Source organism: Phyllobates terribilis, unplaced genomic scaffold, assembly GCF_046119375.1.
Source record: "Phyllobates terribilis strain yellow unplaced genomic scaffold, ASM4611937v1 Scaffold_7__3_contigs__length_470593459, whole genome shotgun sequence".
NCBI lineage: Eukaryota > Metazoa > Chordata > Amphibia > Anura > Dendrobatidae > Phyllobates > Phyllobates terribilis.
Window position 1 is genome coordinate 294,316,313 of NW_027362767.1, and position 22,880 is coordinate 294,339,192.

The window sequence follows — 22,880 nt, forward strand, 5'->3', positions numbered from 1 at the left end:
TTCTGTCTACAGTTGTACTTAAGACTAATTTTGTAGTGAAAGCTCAGCTGCTGCAGCCTTGTGTCTCTATATTGGTCTACTGGGTGGAAAAGAAAACAAAGTTATAGGCGGTGTTTATTTCTTTTATATCCCTTTTTATATGCATTATAGCAAATCAAACTTCCCAACTCATTTATCATTTTCACAGGATTGCTAAGAAAATGCTTTTAGAGCAAATCAAAGCCGATTTGTCATCGGACGATGAAGTCTCATCTGATGAGGAGCCTGATGATGAAAGTAAAAAGAAAAAAATCAAATCTGAAAAAGCAGAGGATGAGGAGAATGGTGAGTGCTGGTGTCTATTTACCGTAAATCAACAGTGTATGGATACATAGTGTTTTATTTCTTACATATTGTTGTAGATGAAAAATGGTATAGCTCAAAGAATTGCAAAAAACACAATAGTTTAGCAAGCATCCTGGTGGTGGTCTGCAATCACAATGGTAGTGGGAGATGGGGCAGAACGTGAAGGCATCATTACAAATGCTTTCTTTTCCAGAATGGTAATACTAATAGCACACATTTATGTTTTAGATGAAGAAGACTCAGACTCAGACTCTGACTCCGATTCTGACGCTGATTCTGCCAAGAAGCCTCGCTACAGGCATCGTTTGCTGCGGCACAAGCTGTCCCTAAGTGAAGCCGAATCTGATGGAGAGAAAGCAGAAAAAGGAGATAAGAAAGATAAATCTAAGGGTTCAAAGGATGGAAAGCGTCGGAGCAGAAGAAAGGGTACTTTACATTTCCTTTTCTGACTTTTGATTGTTGTAGTTAAGGAGAGTGGATTTGCAGCTTCACAAAATGCAACTCTGTAGTAAAAAGAAATTCTCACTGGACTTTTTTCCATAATGTGTTTTTCCAACTGTGAGTTTTAAAATTTTTATGCAAATGTCCCTAAAATATCTTTGTGAGCATTAGAAGAGAATAAAAATATTTAGGTAACAAATGTAAATATTACTTTCTATCAAAATCTGTTTAATTGCTAGTGCTTCCATTTGCTACTGTATTTATAATTGTACTTTGTCGTACACTTACTAAAATGGAAAGATATTGCTCAGTTTTAATTTTTTTTTTATACCTTTCTTTTCCTAGTGAGCAGCGATGAATCAGAGTCTGCAAGTGAAGGTTCTGGAGTCAGCGAAGAAGTCACTGACAGTGAATCTGATGATCAGCGACCCAGAACAAGGTCATTTTTTTAATACGATGTTCTAAGTTGTTCTTATTGTAGTCATGATTTTGTAAGTACAAGCAAAATGCTTGCAAGTTTGGGTGTAAGTATAGTTACTGCAAATAAAGCGGTCTCCTGTTTCCCATGTAACCATACAATAGAATTGTGTGTGACTGTAAACCCTACTGATAGAACTCCTAATAATTAATGATACTGCCATATAGCACCTATGGATGTCTGACTTGCGTTTTAGGACCCATTCACCTACATTTTAAAGCTTACTACTAAATATGAATTTTTAACTTTGAAAGAGTTAGACTGGCTCACTTCGTATCGGATTTGTGTGACCTAATAAGAAGGCTGGAATGCAAATTGCTCACACTTCTCCATTATTAGCATCCCATGTTATAAACATGATTTCTAACCAGTAGCCTGGTTTGGCTGTGACATTGACAGCCTGCTCCTTGTTCATAGCAGGTCCTGGCCAAGCACAACCTGCACAGATTTACTCTGGTTTTTGCACATGCCTGCATTGGTTGCATACTGAACAGTCATATTTTACATAAGTCAGTGTTTCAGATCTGACAGCAAGTGGGTGACACTGAATCTGTATACCCTGCAGAGTCCATGCTGACTCCAGGACACTGCACCTCAAGGAACTTTGTACTCAATTGTCCAAAATATGGTGTATATATGTACTAATAAAAACAGTACCTATATTACAGTTATGTATGCAACCATTGTTTTTAAAGGCTCGTTAAATTTATCTGTCACTTATAATTTTGCAGGGCGGCAAAGAAGGAAGCAGAGGAAAATCAACGAAGTTATAAGCAGAAAAAGAAGAGGAGACGAATCAAAGTCCAAGAGGACTCCAGTGAATCAAAGGTACCAGCCACAGCTGTTGCACACTGGAATTTAGGGTGCCTGTATATCTATAGCCTCAGTTCACACATGGCCTAATTATAGCAGGTTTCCTGCAACACCGTATGCTATAATTCAAGTGAATGAGACAACACTTTATGAAAAATGTCTGCAATAATATCCAGACATACTGCTTATCTTCAGATTAATGCCATCCTTTATATGTGATGTACTTATGCTGGATTTTTCACCATTTAAATCAGTTGCAGATTTCTGTGTAAAAGTCTTAGACGAGGGTCACACCAATGTAATTTCTCTCATCCGAAAAAAACGGTCCGGTTTTGCCAAACACACTCTGATCAGACTTTCTCGGATAAGGAGAAGGTGGTAAAGAAAATTTCTCAATCTTCATTCTGTCAGTCTATTAAAATCGGACATGTCATCCGATCGCAGTCAGATATTTTTCTCCCCCCATGGACTCATTGACTTGTATGGCTGTGTGCAATTCGATTTTCAGATGCAGATTGCGCATCGTGTAGTTTTTTTTTTTTTTAACAGAATCTGTCCGAGGGAAAAATCGGACATATGCATGGCTTCATAAAATATCATTGGTCCTAGTGCGATCCAATGTTTTGTCAGATTGCACTCAGACCAAAGATACGGTATTCTGCACAAGCCCTTATTGTGCGTATATGCACTTTGCAGGCATAAGTTCTATTGTCCTGTCCACAGTACAGTATATCCGTTGTAATGCCACATCTCATCCTGCAGAGGTCACTGTTGCCTTATAATTTCCATATGTAAACTTTTAGGCTATGTGCCCACAATGCAGAAATGCTGCGGATTTTTCCTGAGCGTTTCTGCATCTCCCTGGCAGAAAAAACGCATGCGGATTGTACATGCGGATTGTACATGCTTTTTCCTGCCAGGGACAAGCGTAAGTGAAGCGTTCTTCACATGCATTTCCGCATGCGGGTTGTACATGCGGATGTGACGCGTTCTTCACTTGCATTTCCGCATGCGGGTTGACAATCACTTTTCAAGCGATTTTAGCATCACTTGGAAAGTGCTTGACAACTTGGTCACACTATATAAATCCATGCAAACAGCATGGATTTTATATAGTGTGACCAAGTTAGTTAAAAAAAAGAATAAAAATGGTAAACACAAAAAACCCATTATACTCGCCTTCTGATGGCCCCCTCTCTCCTTATCTGATGCGTCTGGTCTCCCTGGTGTCTCGCGGTTGTGTAAAAGGACCTTCCATGACGGACCTGTCACATGACTAAATGACGTCGACGTCAGCGGACGCGTGACCCATCACATGACTAAATGACGTCATGGCAGGTCCTTTTAGACCATCGCGAGCTGCCCGGAAGCCCGGGCGCATTGCTATGGAGACCGGGGGCCATCAGAAGGTGAGTATAATGTATATTTTTTTATTTTAATTCTTTTTTTCTTTTCTTTTTTTTACAGGTACTATGGTACCGGGGTCTGGAGGAGAGTCTCCTCTTCTCCAGACCCGGGTACCATCCGCACATTGAATCGCTTAATAGCCGCATGTGCACATATAGTCATTTGGATATTAAGCGATTCAATGCAAGTCAGTGGCGGCGAAAACGCTGCAATTACGCAAAATAATTGGTAGTGATTTTTCCGCAATGATAATCCGCAGCTGAAATTTCTGCAGCATGTGCACAGCACATGCGGATTATCATTGGGGAACATAGCAGACCTACCAAGCGTTTTTTAAGCGTTTCTGCAGCGGAATTGCCACTGCGGAAACGCTTAAAAAACACATAGTGGGCACACAGCCTTACAATAAAGAATGCACGGAGGCTTTGATCATTAGCCTTAGTTTAATAGGTGCCTGTTGGTGGCTTCTTGGAAAGTGGCTTTCTAAATAAGAACTAAGTACTACTGTCTACTATACTTTTTCTGTACAATGAAAGTTTGATATTCACTAACCAGTTATGTATGTCTTTTAAATAATTTAGACAAATTCAGAGGATGGAGATGAGGACGATGACTCTGATTCCAAATCTCCAGGAAAAGGTCGGAAGAAAATCCGAAAAATCTTAAAGGATGACAAATTAAGAACAGAAACTCAAAATGCTGTGAAAATGGAAGAAGAAAGGAGGAAGAGAATTGCTGACAGAGAGCGAGAACGGGAAAAACTGAGGGAGGTAAGAGTATTACCAAGTACCACAATTTTCACTTCTAATTTATGATAGCCAGATAACACGATTAGTTTGTAATGCTTCATATAATCGCCATTTAATAACCGTTTTGTGCACAGGACTGCTTTCAGTGATGGCCTACCTACCTACTTGTGTTCTTGATTATTAGGTTATTCTTGTAGAAGATGCCTCACCTGTGAAATGTCCAATTACCACAAAGCTGGTTTTGGATGAAAATGGGGAAACAAAAGAACCTTTGGTTCAGGTTCACAGGAGCTTGGTCACAAAGCTTAAACCCCATCAAGTTGATGGTAAGACTGCATATTTTTTATATTTAGATAAAGTAATAAAACCTCATGTATTTTCCCCCCATAACAGTGTAAACCCACACAGCCTGTGTGCTTTTAGATTTTTTTTCCTTACTCTAAACACATCAGTCTCTTCCAGTCCAAAAGTGGTGCGCATTAGATAACTGTATGGCGGCTGGACCAGCAGGTAACCTAATCCTCCATCAGCTGGCATATTAACCCCGCAGAGCTGTGCAGTATGTGAGGGGGGGCTGAAGAAGCAGGTGGCGCTTCACAAAGGAGGAGAACCTGTAATACTTTCACATTAAAGCCATAAACTCATGTCCCCCAATACATTTATTAAAATAAAGTGGACAATCCCTTTAATTAAATATTGCCGTACATACAGTAGTAGAAGCATCGCTGCACCTATTTGTCCTGTTCGTCGATGACAGATTGCTCTGATTGTTACAACTATCACATGAGCGAGCAGTTATTCCCCAGAATGTGGTGTTGCTATGATAACCATACAAATAATACGGCGCTTATGGGAAATATCCTTAGAGGAATGTGACTTTGTTTAATATAGGTTAAAATGGACAAATTTGATATAAGTATATTACCAGACCCGGGGGTTTCCTTAGACCCATCACCAAGACGTGGAGTCGTCGCCCTGACGTCCAAGGCTCACATCTAACAAATCTCCACCTCTTACCTCACAATGGTTTTGACGCTGTAGCAACTGATAAGGTTTTCACGAACAGCAAAAGGAGAGTAAAGAGAACTGACCATTAAATGGGTTTTACCATGATCGTAAGTGCATTCTCTGTAAGAGATCTTAACCCCCAGATTGATTAATATAAAAAAGATCTTAGAAATACAATGCACTTTTGAAATACACTTCATTATTAAAATTGCACTATTTTCCTATTTCCAGCTGCTAACTCTCTGGCTTGTCCAGTAGCAGACTTCTCCTACTCTGGTCAAGCATAGTGTTTTCATGCGGGAGACGGCATTGTCCTGCAGCGGTCTCCCTGCACGATCGCTGAGAACCAAGAATGAGTACTTCTTCCTGAACAGATGGCTGCCTTGTCCTGTCTTGTACTGCACATGCCCCAGTCAGACTGCTATGTTCTGTATAACCGGCTGCGCGGTACAAGTTAGCCGTCACTCTCAGGAGGAAGCGCACATTATTGGTTTTATGCAATAGTGTAGACATAGGCATAGGACAACACTGTCTGTCTGCTCAGAAAGAAAATCTGACCATGTGAGGGAGACAGGCAGACATGTTCTGTATTATTGTACTATAACGGAGAACTGATGGTGCTAATTCCTGTGAGTAATGGCGGTGGCCTCACCGTACAAACCAGCAGCCAGTCATGGAAGAAGCACTCATTATCCGTTTTTGGCAATAGCGCAGGGAGACAATTGCGTAGGATTGTAAATGCTTCTATGTTTTCTCCAAGCTGTATAATGAGCACTACTCAAAGTAGATTATGCATTCACCTCTGCTTCACAAGTAACCAAAATCCTATACATCCACTAGGCATGTGTTTCAATAGACTCAGGCTTAAAATCAAATTTCAACCCCTCATATCAATTTCAGTATCATAGTCAGAAATCCAGTTAAAGCAGTATTCATTCAAGACCACCCAACAAATAGCAATGAGGCATCACACATTGTCAGACGTACCCTGCTATGAAAAACTTTACAAAAATACCACCTTGGTTTATGCTAGCGTACACAAGACTCTTAGATGAAGCTAAAGCTCATCTAATAATCAATAAAAACCAGAGAATATATTTTTATACCGAACCCTACAAAGGCCACTTTTTATTATCTCTATACTGCACACAAAGATTTAACTCCTGGGAGTCAAGTTATATCTGGCATACAGTCCCTAACATGTAATTTGTCACATTTTGTAGACCTAAATCTACAAAAACTTGTTTTAAAATTGAGGTCATACCTCAAAGATTCTTCTAGCTTTATTGCTACTCTCCAACCATTCCTCTGAGAATCATCACATATTGATTACTTTTGATGTTTCCTCTTTGTACTCAAACATCACATATGAAAAGGGCCTAAAAAGCATAAAACACTACCTGTAAAGTGATCTCCATATGCCTAAGGACTAAAGCGATTTTTTTGTGGGAAGCTGCTCTTTCTACTTACCCATAATATGTTCACCTTCACTGTATAGACAGACTAGTGCACTAGTGGGACCACCAATGGCCCAAAAGGCCTACTACCGAATCACATTGATCTCCAGCGTACAGGCTTTCCTTCATACACCCTTCCATGCACTTCATGCTCCAGCTGTGCTTCCTTGGTCTTCTAGCAAATTCCTACATATTGTTTGTGTGTATACATACTTGCACACACTGTATATATAGATATACCACTCCAGCTTTTTATTTATTTTGAACTGTTATTCTTTTACTGTACATACATTGTAATCTGTCTTTTGACTGAAAGTGCTTGTCAGACAGGCAAATCCATTATCCATTGTTCTCCATTTTATGTGACAATTATATAAATAAGAAGTTTATATATTCATTGACAATTTGTAGACTTCCCTGATACCTAGAATTTGGCATTGCATTTTACCTTTTTGTAAAGAACCTCACGAGTAGGGAATGTATTAATTAATTGTTGTAAATCTTTCTTTTAGGTGTCCAGTTTATGTGGGATTGTTGCTGTGAATCTTTGAAGAAAGCAAAGAAAGAGAAAGGCTCTGGGTGTATTTTGGCTCATTGTATGGGTCTTGGAAAGACATTACAGGTACATGTTTAACTTTTCAGAATGACGCCCATGGCACATCACTACCTTACCTTATTTTCTTTCAACTTTTCTTCTTAATATACTAATGCCACATAGTAAATGTCTCATACCTGTGAAGTGGAATTTTCTATCCAGCCCAGGTTGATACGGGCATATTTCAATGCTGTACTGACCTCTTATACATGTGAGGCTGTGAGTTTGGGTCTGGAGACTCAATGGTAGTCATTGTATATGGGCTGTGAAATACGCATGTCTGAACCCGGCCTCAGAGAAATATCCGTATAATACAGTCCCGTGGTTTCTGGTGTCGTATACCGTGGAGCGTCCCCTTTTCACCCTGTAGTTGTTGGTGAGGGCAGATATGTAAAGCAGTGATCATAAGATGCACAACTCTTACAATAGTAATCTCTGTTTTAGCTGCATAATCCAATATTCTACAGATTAGGGAGGTTAATTGGAAAATGAATTAATTGCCCTGGTCTACATGCAGTAGTGAAGTCCATGTATAGCCGTGTTCTGGCTGGTGACGGCCTAGTAGGGAAATATTCAAAGGCCCTGATGTAAAGTAGTTGTTTATAAGCTGCTTCTAAACGCCTATAGTTGCATGGAAAGATGCTCGGGGGCTGAGGTGTGTATTTGGCAGATTTGCAGGACCACCAGTGATTTTGGTTGGTGTAACAAAAGAAATGAAAGAAGAGTCAGCATTTAACAATGGGGTATTAAATCCATAAATTAGGTAACCGAACCTTTTGTGGGTTATCAGACGCCTCTGGAGGTGAGTGGCGCTACTTCTCTTCTGCATCCCTTATTCCTCCAGTGTCTTCTCATCACCTGAAGCTAGCTGTCCTTATCTACCATATATTGTCTGTGTCGTTTGTGCCCTGCTTGACTGAGAACGCAGCATAGACCTATAAATGCGTGATCCTGTCCATGTAGCTGAGGGTAGTTGCAAGGCGGATTTGCACACACCCTTTACTGATGTACGTATAACGTCTCTTCTTTGCTGGTTTGGAGTCGGTCTCTTGGTATCCATATGCTGGCTACACTCTGTCTGCTCCCGGGTTTGTCCCATCTGTCTATTTATATTAGTATTTTGATCCTAAGCCTCTGTGGTAATTGGTTCTTCTCCGTGGGTGTACTTCTAGACAGTGCTAGTCATAACAATTAGATTAACCTTAGAAAAATTGTTCACCCTTTTTTTTTCACAAGATGTGCTTACCATTGAAGTGCATTTAATTATTTAAAATTCCTTGTCAGTGTGTAAAGTGAGTAAAATCTACTTGAGATTGAATATTAGTGAAATGTTACTGTCCTGTACTTGGACCAGTTTGATATTTATTTTCTATCTTCTGTGCTATTTTATCTCCTATATATTAGTGTCTACAGAGAACCTGTTGACCTTGGACGTATGGATATGTCATGGCGATCGCCCATGCACAGGGACTGTGCGCGATCGCTGCCGGGTGTCAGCTGATTCTGACAACTGGCACCTGGCTCCGCTTCCAGCACTTTAACCCCCTAAATGTTGCGATTGAAATAGTTTGCAGCATTTAGCGAACAGGCAGAGGAAGGAAGCCCCCTTTGCTCTTGGATCGGCGTCATTGAGGGGCCCCGATCATTGCTATGATCTTCATGATGACATCCGGGTCACAAGAGCTAGCAAAGTTGCTAGATTATGCTCAATGCATTATCTAGCAAGTTTGCATGTCAGAGCAGCGCTGACAGTTCGTATAGCATAGATATGCTCCTGCATTCCTATGCTATACAAGCAATCAGCCTGCAAAAAGTGAAAGTTCTATAGTGGGACAAAAAGAAAAAAGCTTAAAAAAAGCGGAAAAAAAGTTAAAATATTAAAAAAATATATAATAAATATATATTGTACCCATAAATATTTTTATGAAAAAAAAAATACACATTTGGTATCGCCATGTCCAGAATAACCCCTACCAATAAAAAAAAAAAAAAAATCTGTTCCACTAGTTAACACCTTTAGTGAAAGGTATAAATAAATAAAAAAGGCAAAAAACAATGCTGTATCATTATGCCGCCGAACAAAAAGCGGAATAAAACACGAAAGTCGAATGTAAATAAAAATGGTCCAGCTGAAAATGTCATCTTGTCCCGCAAAAAGCAAGCTGCCATACAGCTCAATCAGCAGAAAAATAGTTACAGCTCTGAGTAAAGCAATGCAAAAATATTTGTTTCTATAAAATAGTTTTTATTGCACAGAAGCGCCAAAACATAAAAAAAACAATATAAATGTGGTACTGCTGTAATCTTACTGACGCGAAGAATAAAGCTGCCTTATCAATTTTACCAAAAGTGAAATGACATGCCCTCACATGACCCTGTTGGCCGAAATATGGAAAAATTGTAGCTCTCAAAATACGTTAATGCAAAATCTTGTTTTTGCAATAAAAAAAGGTGTTTTTTTTTTTAGTGTGATAGCCGCCAAACATAAAACCCGTTACAAATCTGGTATCGCTGTAATCACACCGACCCGAAGAATAAAGTCGACTAATCACTTACCACACATACAGCACGAGGAATGGCGTCTTCACCTGCTGTTGATTTGTTCATTCTGCCTCCCAAAGATTGCAGTAAGGCTCGACGCAAATTTATTCTGCGCTAAGCGCTTACGCCAGGGTTTCCGTGTAAATCTCTGAAATCTGTGATTCAGAGCGAACACCGGGCGGAACATTCCATATAAGGAGGCAGATGGAGGCACTGTGATCGCTGTCTGGCCTTTGATCCGTCAGTGTCCGTCTTTTTTTTTAGGCGTGCATTAAAGCGCCATTGGCCACAGTTTTGTGCACCTCCTGGGGGAAAAAAAGGACACCGCTGAACAGTGGCCAGACTGAGTTCAGTGTAACTGCTGCCTCATTATAGTGACTGGATCTCTTGGTGTTTCATCTGAATCTCGTCACTCAGAGTTTTAGATGGAAAACCCGATGTAAGTGCTCAGCGTAGAGCGCAGGATAAATGTGATCCAAAATCTTCCCAATAAAAGCTTCAACTCAATCCACAAAAAAGGCTCCCACTCAGGTCCATCATATGTTATCGGAAATATATGGAGCTTCCACGTTACTAGTAGCACAATGGCTCCTTGCCTTCCCAGAATTATCCAGCAAATTCTTCGCTCCCAAATCCAAATGCACCCCTTCTCCCTTCACAGCCCCACTGCCTAAACCACATTTAGGCTAAGTGGCCCCAATGCAGATATGCTGCGGAGTGTTTTTGCATCTCCCTGGCAGAAAAAAACGCATGCGGATTGTACATGCGTTTTTCCTGCCGGGTAGAAGCGTTTGTGAAGCTTTTTTAACATTCGATTTCGCATGCGGGTTGTCAAGTGCTTTTTTAAGCAAAAAGTGAAAAGTGGAAAAGTGCTTGACAACTTTGTCACACTATATGAATCCATGCAACCGGCATGGATTTATGTTGTGTGACCAAGTTACGATGTTGCAAATGCAGCATCAATAGTAAAAAATAAAAATGTTGTAAAATAAAAAAAAACATTATACTCGCCTTCCGATGGCCCCGGTGTCCACTATGGTGTGTCCGGTGTCTTCGGCGACTCGCGGTGCTCTAAAATTGACCTTCCATGACGTCATTTAGTCATGTGACAGGGCACTCGACCGCCGACGTCAGCGGTCGTGTGACCTGTCACATGATTAAATGACGTTATGGAAGGTCCTTTTACACCACCGCGAGCTGCCGGAAGGCCATCAGAAGGTAAGTATATGTTTTTTTTTTTTTTGTTGTTTTTTAATTCTTTTTTAATTACAAGTACTATGGTACCCAGGTCTGGATGAGAGTCTTCTATTCTCCAGACCCCGGTTCCATCAGCGCATTGCATCGCATAATATCCGCATGTGTAAGTGTAGTCATGCGGATGTTATGTGGTCCAATGCAAGTCAATGGCGGCGATTCTGCAAAATTAATGGTTGTGCTGCGTATTTTTTCGCAATGATGATCCTGAGCGGAAATTTCTGCAGCATGTGCAAAGCACATGCGGATTATCATTGGAAAACATGGCAGACAACTTAACAAGTGTGTTTAGTGCATTTTCGCTGTGGAAATGCATTAAATCCGCATCGTGGGCACACAGCCTTAGCGTCCACATGTTTGTCATTTCTGTAGCGATGAGACCCTCTTAATTTACTGGTGCAAGTCTCCAGAAGCATGAGCTCGTCACTACAACATTCTGGACTTTACAATGGTAGTTTGCAATTTTCACTTGGCAATATCTACTGCTGCTTGTTTCTGGAAAACACCCATGGAGTCAAAATCGTCACTACAACTGTAGATAAATTCCCAAAGGGGTATAAATTCCAAAATGGGGTCAATTGAGAAGTATTCTTCTCCTCTAGCACTTGGGGTCTCTGTATATAGAGTCTGCGTACTAGTCTAGAAAAATCTGTGCTCAGGCAGGCAAAAAGCCCTACATCCCCCTCGAGTCTCGCTTTGTGGCTAAGTAGTACTGTACAGCCACGTATGGGGTATTTCTACGTTCAGCAGAAATTATGGGACAAATTTTGGTGCCATTTTTTTTCCCATTTCCCAGTCTGAAAATGTAAAAGCTGGGGCTAAAACAAAATGTTAGTGTTAAAAATATGATGTGGTCTCTTAAAAAAAAAAAGTTTTGGTAAATTTTGTTAAAAAAAAATTAGAAGTTGCTGGTCAACTTTTAACCCTTATAACTTCCTGGCAAAAAAAAATTATTTATTAAGTATTTTGTGACATAACTGATTTGAGGGCAAGATTTGGGAGATTTCTTGTATGCGATTGTGGAAGAGGAGATAAGATGGGAGTAGAGAAGGAGATCTTGTGAGGATCAGAGGCTGCGTGCAGGTAAGTACCGGGAGACCGGGTCACAGATGTATGGAGGAGACAGGTTGTGGATAATTTTGTATGCCATGGTTAGGGTTTTGAACTGGAGTCTCTGGGCAATGGGGAGCCAGTGAAGAGATTGACAGAAGGGAGAGGCCGGGGAATAGCGGGGACGACGACAAGTGGATTAGTCGGGCACCAGAGTTTAGGATAGATTGGAGGGGTACGAGAGTGTTAGAAGGGAGGCCACAGAGCAGGAGGTTGCAGTAGTTGAGGCGGGAGATGATGAGGGCATGCACTAGTGTTTTTGTAGATTTGTGGTTGAGGAATGTGCGGATCCGGGAGATATTTTTGAGCCGGAGTCGGCAGGAAATGGAAAGGGCTTGGATATGTGGTTTGAAGGAGAGATCAGAGTCCAGGGTTACCCCAAGGCAGAGAGCTTGAGGGACTGGGGAGAGTAGACAGCTATTGACTTTGATAGATAGGTCAGATGGGGGGGATGAATGAGATGGTGGAAAGATGATGAGTTCTGTTTTATCTATGTTATATTTTAGAAATCTAGCAGAGAAGAAAGATGAAAAATCAGACATACATTGTGGGATTTTGGTTAGTAAGGAGGTGATATCAGGTCCAGAGAAGTAGATCTGTGTCATCAGCATAGAGGCGATACTGAAAGCCATGAGACTCTATGAGCTGCCCCAGGCCAAAGGTTTAAATTTAGAAGAGCGGCAATTGTTACTATTATCCCTAAAAAAAAAAGGGAAATATCCTCAGCTCCCTGAGGTATATAGACCTATTTCTCCATAGATGATGGATATCAAAATATTGGCTGTAAGGAATTATGTCTAAAGTAATATATCCAGACCAAACTGGCTTTATGACCTACAAATAAACAGCAAAAAATTGCTGATGCCGTTAATCAGCTGATCAGTCCAATCAAATTCAGGTCTAATTCATGCATCACTCTTGTCTGATACACAGTGGGCAGACATATTCTGGGATCACCAAAAATAGAAAATATTTTTATTGAACCATACAGCAAACAATGAAAAACATTTAAAATGTCAAAAATGACATGGGGATTACACGCTTAGACCATGCATCTCCAACCAAGAGGAGTCTAAAGAATGGAAAGCAATAGAGCAGTATAACACTGAGGAAATTTGCATATGTTGGTAACAATTTATGCTTGGTAATATATAAAGGACCAAATAGAATCATGATGTAAACAAATTAAACATAATAAAATCAGGAATAGACTGTCAGAAATAAACTATCGATACAAATTGTGGATAGTTTTAATGTTGACAACAAGGTATCGACAGAAAAAAATATGTAGGAATAGTCCACCTTAGTTTGTCAAAGTAATAAATAAGTTAAAGTGCCTATTCTCCCCAGTAGTAGAGCAATGAGAAAGATGTAACCTGTTATAAGCAACAGGCACATACCAAAAAGGGCTATCAAAACTGTTGGAAATAATTACAAGACACATAATAGTGTCAAGGATCTAGGATCTGAAAAACCTTAAGATGCCATATCAAGATCCTCATTTAGCAAATGGTTGGAGCTGAGCAACAGGGCAAAAGTGCCCAACATGTGTTGCCACACACTGTAGCTTCCTCAGGGGTCTGACAGTCTGGTACCTTGTTGTTAACATTAACACTATCCTCCATTTGTATGGAAAGTTTATTTCTGACAGTCTATTTCTGATTTTATTTTGCTTCATTTGTTTACATTGTGATTCTATTTGGTCCTTTATGTCCAAGCATAAATTGTTGACAACATATGCAAATTTCCTCAGTGTTCTATTTCTCTTGTGTTTTCCATTCTTTAGGCTCCTCTTGGTTGGCTGTTGGAGATGCATGGGCTGTGTAGCCTTATTTTGGGTTAAGATTGTTATCCCTGTGCCATTTTTGACTTTGTTTGCTGTGTGGTTCAATACAACTATTTTCTATTTTTGGTGATCCCTGTATCCATAGCATGTTTCTTTTTGGTAAATTGTTTAGTAAACAATGTAATAGATTTGTTGGGTTCAGTAGGTCTTTAAAAGTACCTACTACTACTAGTTTGCTGGCACCTCTGCTTTCTAATGAGGGGATGTGGTTTCTCTCATCCTACCATATACACTTGCTCTTGGGCAGGTTCCGTGAATTTTAGTTTTATTTTTTTGGACCACAAAGTGGCCAGTAGTTAAAGGTAACCTGATATCAGAATTTCGCATATTAAGCTGCCCCCAGGGTTCTGTTCAATATCATGTCCATAATAAAGATGTTTTTACATTTTAATTTTGTCAAGATGTTATAAATTCAGATATAAAATGTGATTATGTATGAAAATCCGTTTCCCTGAGTCACTATGACGTTACAGCATCCCTTTCTAGTCCCAGAACCTGGCTGTTGAACCCTCCCATGTATTTAAATGAATCACTCTATGAATTGATGTGAGAGGCGATGTCGCGGAAATATTGCAGAGAGAGAGAGAGAGAGAGAGAGAGAGAGAGAGATAGAGAGAGAGATAGAGAGAGATATTCTCAACATATGAACAAAATCAAAAACCATCTTTATTATGGACATTACATTGACTATAGGACCCTGAGATCTTTGTTAATATACAAAATGATGTCTGATTGCCTTTAATCTTTATTCATTTACACCAGTGTCTGTATTTTTATAGCTGTTAATACATTGACATTTCAGAAACCTTGACGGGGTTTTCTGATTTTAAAAAATTGCATGTGCAGTTTTAAGAAAAACTATATTGCACTCTCCTTCCCCGGACCAGCACCAAGTCTCCTCCACCACTGACATCACATCAACAGGGCTGTGGCCAAAAAGTGAGCTCAGCGGCTGTGCCCAAGTTAATGGCACAAGATGCTTTGCTCAGGTCACTGATTGGCTGCAGCGTTTTCGATGTGATGTCATCGCTGCAGACAATAATACACCAAGAGCAGCGGCGGAGATACAACCAGGGCTGTGGAGTCGGAGCCCATCTTGGTGTAGTCGGTATAAAATGGACCGACTCCTAAAATATCTAATAAATTGGGTACAGTAGTTCAATGCAGTTTGTGGGGAATATTTTTTCATAAGAATTTGGGAAAGTTATGAAATGTCCTATAAATGTCTGTCCTATTCCTGATCTAAGGGTCTAGACTTTTAGCTGAGATGAATCTGTGCTACAGTAAATTTATCACTTAAACATGAGCCATGTATGAGGGAGTCTGAGGTTTGGCTTACAGACTCCACAGCCCTGGATACTACGCTGGAATCGGGAAGGGTAAGTAAGGGACAAGTTTGTGTTTTTGTTTTGTTTTTTTTTAAAAACAAACATGTAACTGGTGACATGAATTCTCTGAAATCAGAAAACCCCTTTAATTGTAAGTTTTGTGCTCAGTTTGGTAAATCACATCTTATGCTGTTTATTTTTTTGGGTTTAGGTGGTTTCATTTCTACACACGGTTCTGCTCAGTGACCAGCTAGAATTTTCCACCGCTCTGGTGGTTTGTCCTTTAAATACTGTTTTAAACTGGACCAATGAGTTTGAAAAATGGCAGGACGGCCTCGATGATGATGAAGCCTTAGAGGTTTGTATAGTACATTTAAAGTGCAGTAATTTGCTATCCCATTTACTATTCTTGTCACTGAAGCTAGATCCAAAAATCTGGGTTTTTAATTTTAGTACTTTAGAGTGAATTAAATTGTTTTTTAAGTGGCATTCTGACAAAGTACATTATTGTCCAATCTGCTTCAACCCCCACCAATCCCTAGATTCCCTGTTCCCTCACACTTTTCAACCAGTGTGAGGAGCAGTTTGAATGGAGCAGTGGTCAATATTTGTGGTGCTGGCGGAAACTGCTGAGCACAGAACAGAGTGAAAAATTTAAAGGGGTGTGAATACTTTCCGTACCCACTATGTATATGAAGAGCTTCAGGAAGGGTGACATTACTACCAGATGGGGACCAGGGTGGGTGACGTTACAGCTGGATGGGGACCAGGGTGGGGGACGTTACAGCTAGATGGGGACCAGGGTGGGGGACGTTACAGCTAGATGGGGACCAGGGTGGGGGACGTTACAGCTAGATGGGGACCAGGGTGGGGGACGTTACAGCTAGATGGGGACCGGGGTGGGGGACGTTACAGCTAGATGGGGACCGGGGTGGGGGACGTTACAGCTAGATGGGGACCGGGGTGGGGGACGTTACAGCTAGATGGGGATCGGGGTGGGGGACGTTACAGCTAGATGGGGACCGGGGTGGGGGACGTTACAGCTAGATGGGGGCGGGGGGCGTTACTGCTAGATGGGGACCAGGAGAGGGGGGGTGGCGTTACTGCTAGATGGGGCGTTACTGCTAGATGGGTGGGTGCGCGTTGCTGCTAGATGGGGCCAGAATTACTATATGGGGCTAATAGTAAGACAATATTTCTATATAGGACTCAATTGGGAGACACAAAAAAAAAAAAAATATATATATATATTTTTTTTTTTATTAAAGTATGAAGAAAAAATATTTTGCCACTAAAAATGCTGTTTTAAGTACAAAAAATAAACTTTTGTTATCTCCACATCCCTAATGATCCAAAACTGTACCATAACTCATACAATAAATGCCATTAAAACAATTTTCAAAAAATTATCAAAAAGTCGACTAGAAAAAAATACTGAAAACTGTCTTGTCCTGCAAAGAATGTGGCCCTTCAAATGCTATTTTTTTTATTTATTTTTTTTTACTATATGCAGCCCATACACCCAGCCGAGCTTGAGACCCTTGGCCTAGTCTGTCTACACTATGTGTGTAAGAATTAGGCAGTATTGATAAATCTGCCCTAGTAAGTCTACTTTACAAGCTAAAGTCACCTTGTGGTCCAGAGCTTAATATTTCATCGCTTGAGTTATTACATTATGTGGTTGTCTTTTGTCAGGTGTGTGAACTTGCGACAGTAAAGCGTCCACAAGAGCGAGGATACATGCTACAGCGCTGGCATGATAATGGAGGAGTGTTGATTATCGGCTATGAAATGTACCGAAACCTCACTCAAGGAAGGAATGTCAAGAGCAAGAAGCTGAAGGAAGTGTACCAGAAGACCCTGGTTGATCCTGGTAAGGTTTCCTTTTAATAAGCAATGTATGTTTTGTCCTGATGTACTCTCTGCAGGCAGATGCACTCATCTTTTTAGCCTATGTATCACTCAATATTAGGTAAAGGATTTCCAATGACTTGGTTGGCTTGTAGCTGTGTAAGTCACTTGTCGTCAGATAGCGGATTACAATCTGTCAGACCAAAGGGCAGAACCAATGGATCTTAATGCTCCACATCCAAGCTTTTCTCTTGTATAAGTAAGCAAACTAACTCCTTATGGCTCCAAGTTTCAGTCCATCACCATCTTTTCTAGTGAAAGGCTGGTTAACATGTCTTGGCTGGCTTAGGTCTCCCATACTACTTGTCAGGTAATATAATTTCTGAACCCAGGGCAAGACAAGGGCTTTAAGAAGAATGGTTTCTTATGAAGAAGACTTGATTGTGGAACAAGTGCAATAAGCAGCTAGTGACTGCTTTTATTATGGGGGCAATGATGCTTTTCAGAAAGGGAAAACGAAAAGAATTAAAGCAAATGTCTGTGTTGTGCACACTTCTCTTTGCTTATGTAGTGGTCTCATATGCAAAATATTTTGACTGCTCGTGACCACGTAAATTCAAGGTTAGCCTATGTCCTATTATCTGATTTTTGGAGACTTATTTTTCCCATATCATCTGCTTTTAAGAGTGAGTGGGAGTTCCCTTAAAGTGAGCCTGACAAAGTTCATGCTGCCTATACCATACGCAGCATGAATCGGACACTGGCTTCGTTATTGTATCCCCTGTATGTTTTACGCTGAAATGTTGCGGTGTTTTCACAGAAAGCATACATTGAAGCTGGCCGGGGATTGTGTCTTGGATGACTAGTCCCCAGCATCTCCTCCACCCCTCTCCACTAGGCTAACAGGTCTCTGCCTGTGTGTACTAAGGGACCTGTCAGTCTAGGGGAGTGGGGCGAGGAGAAAATCCGGAATAGTCTTCTAAAGTATATTTCCTCTAAAATGGTGCAGAGTAAATCCTGCATATCTTCAGTATCTAAATCATGTCCTGGGTTTGGGCAACATGCATCTCCCACCAGGTTGCCTATAGCTAGGTTTTATACTTTTTTTTTTCACCGTTGTCCTCTCTCCTCTACAATCATAAACTATGAACTTAATTCCCAATCACAAATTGATGTGATCAAGGCCATAGTCTTTTTTTTTTTTTTTTAAGTATTTAATTTGTTTGAATCTGCAGTTGAAGGGAATCTGTCAGCAGATGTTTGCTACCTCATCTGAGAGCAGCCTGATGTAGGCAGAGAAGTTGAATCACCTAGATTACTGGGTGCAGCCATTCTCACACAATCATAGCGTTTCGATTTTGCAATGAAGCAGAGCTGAGAAAGCTAACCCCGTCCGCACCAGGCTCTGTGTACATAGTCTATAGACAGTGAGCTGCTTATCACAGGGGGAGGGGGGCGTTGTTTAGTGTAGTCCTGTAATGTTAATCTCTTCGTGAAAAGTGACACATCCCTGAATTCTGTGTCTCAGACTTTCTCCTGCTGTCTTCAGATTACATAGCAAAAATCTGCTGACAGATTCCCTTTAAAGAGTTTTTCTGAGGTCAAAAAGTAATTCTCACAGTGCAGCCATCAGTGTAAAAGAAGAAAACTTTGATTTCGTTGCCATTGCTGAGCTGCTACTGCAAGGGAACATGCTGAAACTATATTTCCCATCATTCCTTGCAAGCTGTAAAGTGTGCTACATTGCTCACTTTTACCTGCCCAGCTCTTCACCACCTGAGCACAGCTGTAATCCGCTGGGGCATGTTTCCTACTGCATGGCTCTGTAGCACTTCACTAGCGGGTCCTGTATACTGGGCAGTGATTATCCGACCCCTGACTGATTGGTATACAATCGTCAGCACAGCGGGAGGAGGAGAGCGGTACATCAGATGTCACCTCATGTGAATTTTAATCAGAAAATGTGAGCATGTTTGCCGACCATAGTCTTATAATGTAGCCTTTTGTCACATGTTAACATCACTATTGGATAAAAAGAAAAGCAGATTTGAAACTACAACTCCCAGCATACACAGTACATGCTATTGTTGCCTCAAAGTGAATCTGTTATAAGGTTATAGTACCCCATCTGAGCACAGTATATAGCAGCGATGAAGACCCGGCAATGGTTTACTTCATCTAGCAGTGATTTCTATAAAATCTTTGGACATCTGCTGCAGTTCTGGGGTGCTCTTATTCATGAGCTGCCGCTCCCCCACCCACCCAGCTATCTCCTCAGGGTCATTAATAGTATTGAGCGAGTATGTTCTATTAACCCTTTCGGCGAGTATGCTCGGGCCGAGCTCCGAGTATTTATAGCTGCCTGGTGATATGGTTGAATCGCTCCCGTGAACATGTTTTGCAACTGTTTGACAGTTTTATTACATGCGAGGAATGTCTATTTCTTACACATTCCTCACATGTAATAAAACTGTCAAACAGTCGCAAATCATGCACACCGGAGCGATTCAACCATATCACCGAGCAGCTGTAAATACTCGGAGCTCGGCCCGAGCGTACTCGGACAGAACATACTCGCTCAACCCTAGTCATTAACACATGAATCTCAAGGGCTGAGCGTGCCCAGCATTGAGCTAACCCCTCAGCTCTGCTAGTGCTACAGCAGGTAACCAGGGATTTTATGAAGGTGACAACTAGGGAAAAAAAGGAAAAGCCTCCAGCTCTAGATTCAGGACCGGTCACCACCCTATACTGTCCTCAGCACGGCATAACCTGGTGACACATTTAATATATGGAGGCTATGGGGTGTAGAACGCAGCCATTAGTGCATGCTGGTAGTTGTAGTTTCAAAATAACTTTTAAAAGCCAAAGCATTTGAGACTCCAACCCATTTTGAAATTGGGATTCACTGTGTGAATGGAGCATTGGTGTCCATGCTTGACCACCACTCCATTCACTTCTATGGGACTCATTTAGGCAATTTGTCAGTCCCATGCAATTGATCAGAGCGGTGCTCTAGCATTCATACCACTGCTACATTTACATCACCAGTCAGTCCAATTTAAGTGAACTTCATTCATACAGGGACTTTGAGACCCCCGTTATTGGGATTAATGGGAGTCTGAGGGTTTGGACCCCAGTGATCATATTTTTATCCCATCCTAAGGATAGCTAATAAAGGGGTTTTCTCCACTAAAGTCGAGTTCACACGTCTGTGTATCATGGTCCATATATGAGGCTGTTGAGTTCAGGTCAGTAGACCCGCGGTCTGTACTGTGGCTGTGATACACGGACGTCTGAATTCGGCCTTTATCTTCATTATGAGCTTTTAGTGCTGGGGGACAGATTAATTCCTTGTAAGTGAATGTTAGACCTGCACTATAACTCTTCTGCTGCATGTTGTTATTTTTTCCCCTGGGTCCGGACCTTGCACTCCCCAGTACCATAAAGCAGAGGTAACGCACGGTTATCGTCCAGTAGTTTCTGGCGGCACTAGACAGGGCTGAGATGCAGCTGTGCTGTTGTTTGGAGCTTGTTATGGCGGTGAGTCAGAGCCGGCAGTGAACTTGGCTGCCAGTAAATGCCGCTATGGTGTGTTGCTCTGGCTCACTGCTGGGACTTTAAATAGGAAAACACTCACTGCTGGGAACCATTTAAATTAAATAATCAAAAAAAAAGTTTCTCAATTGTTTGCATCTATCATGTTATACATTGCTGTGTCTTATTTGTAATATACTGACATGCACAGTAGACATTTCTTCCTTCAGTATCTTTTGGAACAAAATGGCTTTCCCTATATTTATGTTTTCTTCACTTGTAACAATTATCTATGTTATAGTTAATTTCTTACTACCTTCTGTGCTAGAAAGAGCTAGGCGGGATGGATGGGGGAGAGCCTAGAGAAAGCCACTAACCAAGTTTTGTCCTGCCTGAGTGGCATACTTGTTCCAAGGCAATCCATTAAGTTGTAATTTTTTTTCTAGGAAAGAACAAATGTATTTAAATTCCTATGCTTGTCATGATCAGCTTTTTTGAAGGTTAGCATCCATACCAACGTAGTGTGATAGAAGCATGTTCTTGGATTCATATGGTGAACAATCATGAGGCCGACGTAGTTGTACATGTTCTGTGGCACCAATCCTACATAAGATATAAATATGCTATGTGCAAAAATATAAGAGTAACCCTAAGGAGTAGGATATGTGTGCCCATAGCAAATCTCCCCTCTGGGATGGCGTGAACCCTGATGCACCTTTCATGATACCTTCATGATGGCCTTTTTTATATGTATACTAATAAACAGATATGCATTAGTTGCCCATTTTTTTTGTAGGATATATATTTTTCATTTTGCTGCAGATTTCTCCTTATGCATTGAAGGGATGATAATCTGCAGAATTTCCATGACATGTTGCGCACAATGTAGATATGAAATTCTACAGCATATTTGTTTTTTTTCTAAAGCTCATGCACATTTATTGTAGTGTGGTGCAATATCCCCACGTCTGCATTCGCCCTGCCGACTCATTCAGACATCTATTTTTTTCTTCTTGTACATTAAAACAAGGCTGATTTCCATCAGTGTGCTGAATCAGATTTCCATCAGTCTTTGCTCTGTCAGTTTTTAATATCCATGTCTAGTATGCACAGGAAAAATATCTTTGTATCATGTTAGCCAATAAATATAATAATTAGACTCCTCAGTGGTTGATACCTGTTAATGGCTTGCTGAAAAGATGGTAACAAATAAGTTTGTGTAGCCTCGAAAGCTTGCTAGATTGATATTTTCACTTAGTCATTAATAGGTATCAACCAAAGAGGACTCTCAATTTTTAATACTTTTTGTATGCAACAAATTGATTGAAGATTCTCGAACTTCTAGCAACCTTTAAGTGAATATCAGACAGCACTGGGATGCTATCGGTGTGCTGTCCGAGTATACGTGCATTGACAAGTTTTGATCCATGACTCGGATAAAAAATGGACGTCTCTTCTTTGTATTTTTTTTTTTGGGCAATAATGAAGACGATGGTGAAGACTTGATCTCTGAATGTGACCCAAGAGTGGGTTAAAGCTTGCAGTAAAAGCTTTAATTTTACCATAACGTGTGGACTCTCCATTAGTGATTCTCATTTCTTGCCCATTATTTGTTACTTTTCTCCATGGTTAAGAAATCACTAAATCTAAGTTTTAATAACCTGATAGTAACCGCAGCGTGAACCTGGTATTCAGTGGTCATACATGGACCTTGTCTTTCATTCTCCGGGATTGTGTCATTTTTCTTTTTTCAATCTGCATGTGCATCCGGGTATGATCTCGTTCAGTACTCTTTCGGTAACAGTTTTGTCATCGTCCATGTTGGCATAAGAAATCCACCGCTCAAGCAGAAAAAATAAACTGTTCTCTTGAGAAGTCTGTGTGGGGCTGAGTCCTGGGTCTTGTGTTCAGTCATTTGATGCCTTGTTTAAACTCCAGCCCTGGTCACTAAGTAAAGCGGAGAATTGGGGGCAAGTCATATGTTTTGTATTTATTTTCCTTCTAGAATTCTGTAAATCTTGTAATCTGCCCTTTCAAGCAGGAACTTTTGTGTCTCCCCTCCTCTCATTTTCTATTAAGTGAGTTATCTGTAAGGTGCATGTTATGGGCTAATACTGATT

The 22,880-nt window shown here is 40.7% G+C and overlaps 1 protein-coding gene across 2 annotated transcripts in view; it reads left to right on the forward strand.

Annotated features, from left to right (window-relative positions):
- ATRX (ATRX chromatin remodeler) overlaps positions 1–22,880 on the forward strand; it is a 115,805-nt gene that overhangs the window by 38,026 nt on the left and 54,899 nt on the right. For both annotated transcript variants that reach the window (XM_073641015.1, XM_073641016.1), the window contains exons 12-20: positions 188–324; positions 574–771; positions 1,132–1,225; positions 1,996–2,092; positions 4,066–4,254; positions 4,418–4,559; positions 7,211–7,320; positions 15,584–15,730; positions 17,068–17,245. In XM_073641015.1, the coding sequence (XP_073497116.1) occupies positions 188–324; positions 574–771; positions 1,132–1,225; positions 1,996–2,092; positions 4,066–4,254; positions 4,418–4,559; positions 7,211–7,320; positions 15,584–15,730; positions 17,068–17,245 (1,292 nt within the window). The remainder of the gene's footprint in view (positions 1–187; positions 325–573; positions 772–1,131; positions 1,226–1,995; positions 2,093–4,065; positions 4,255–4,417; positions 4,560–7,210; positions 7,321–15,583; positions 15,731–17,067; positions 17,246–22,880) is intronic.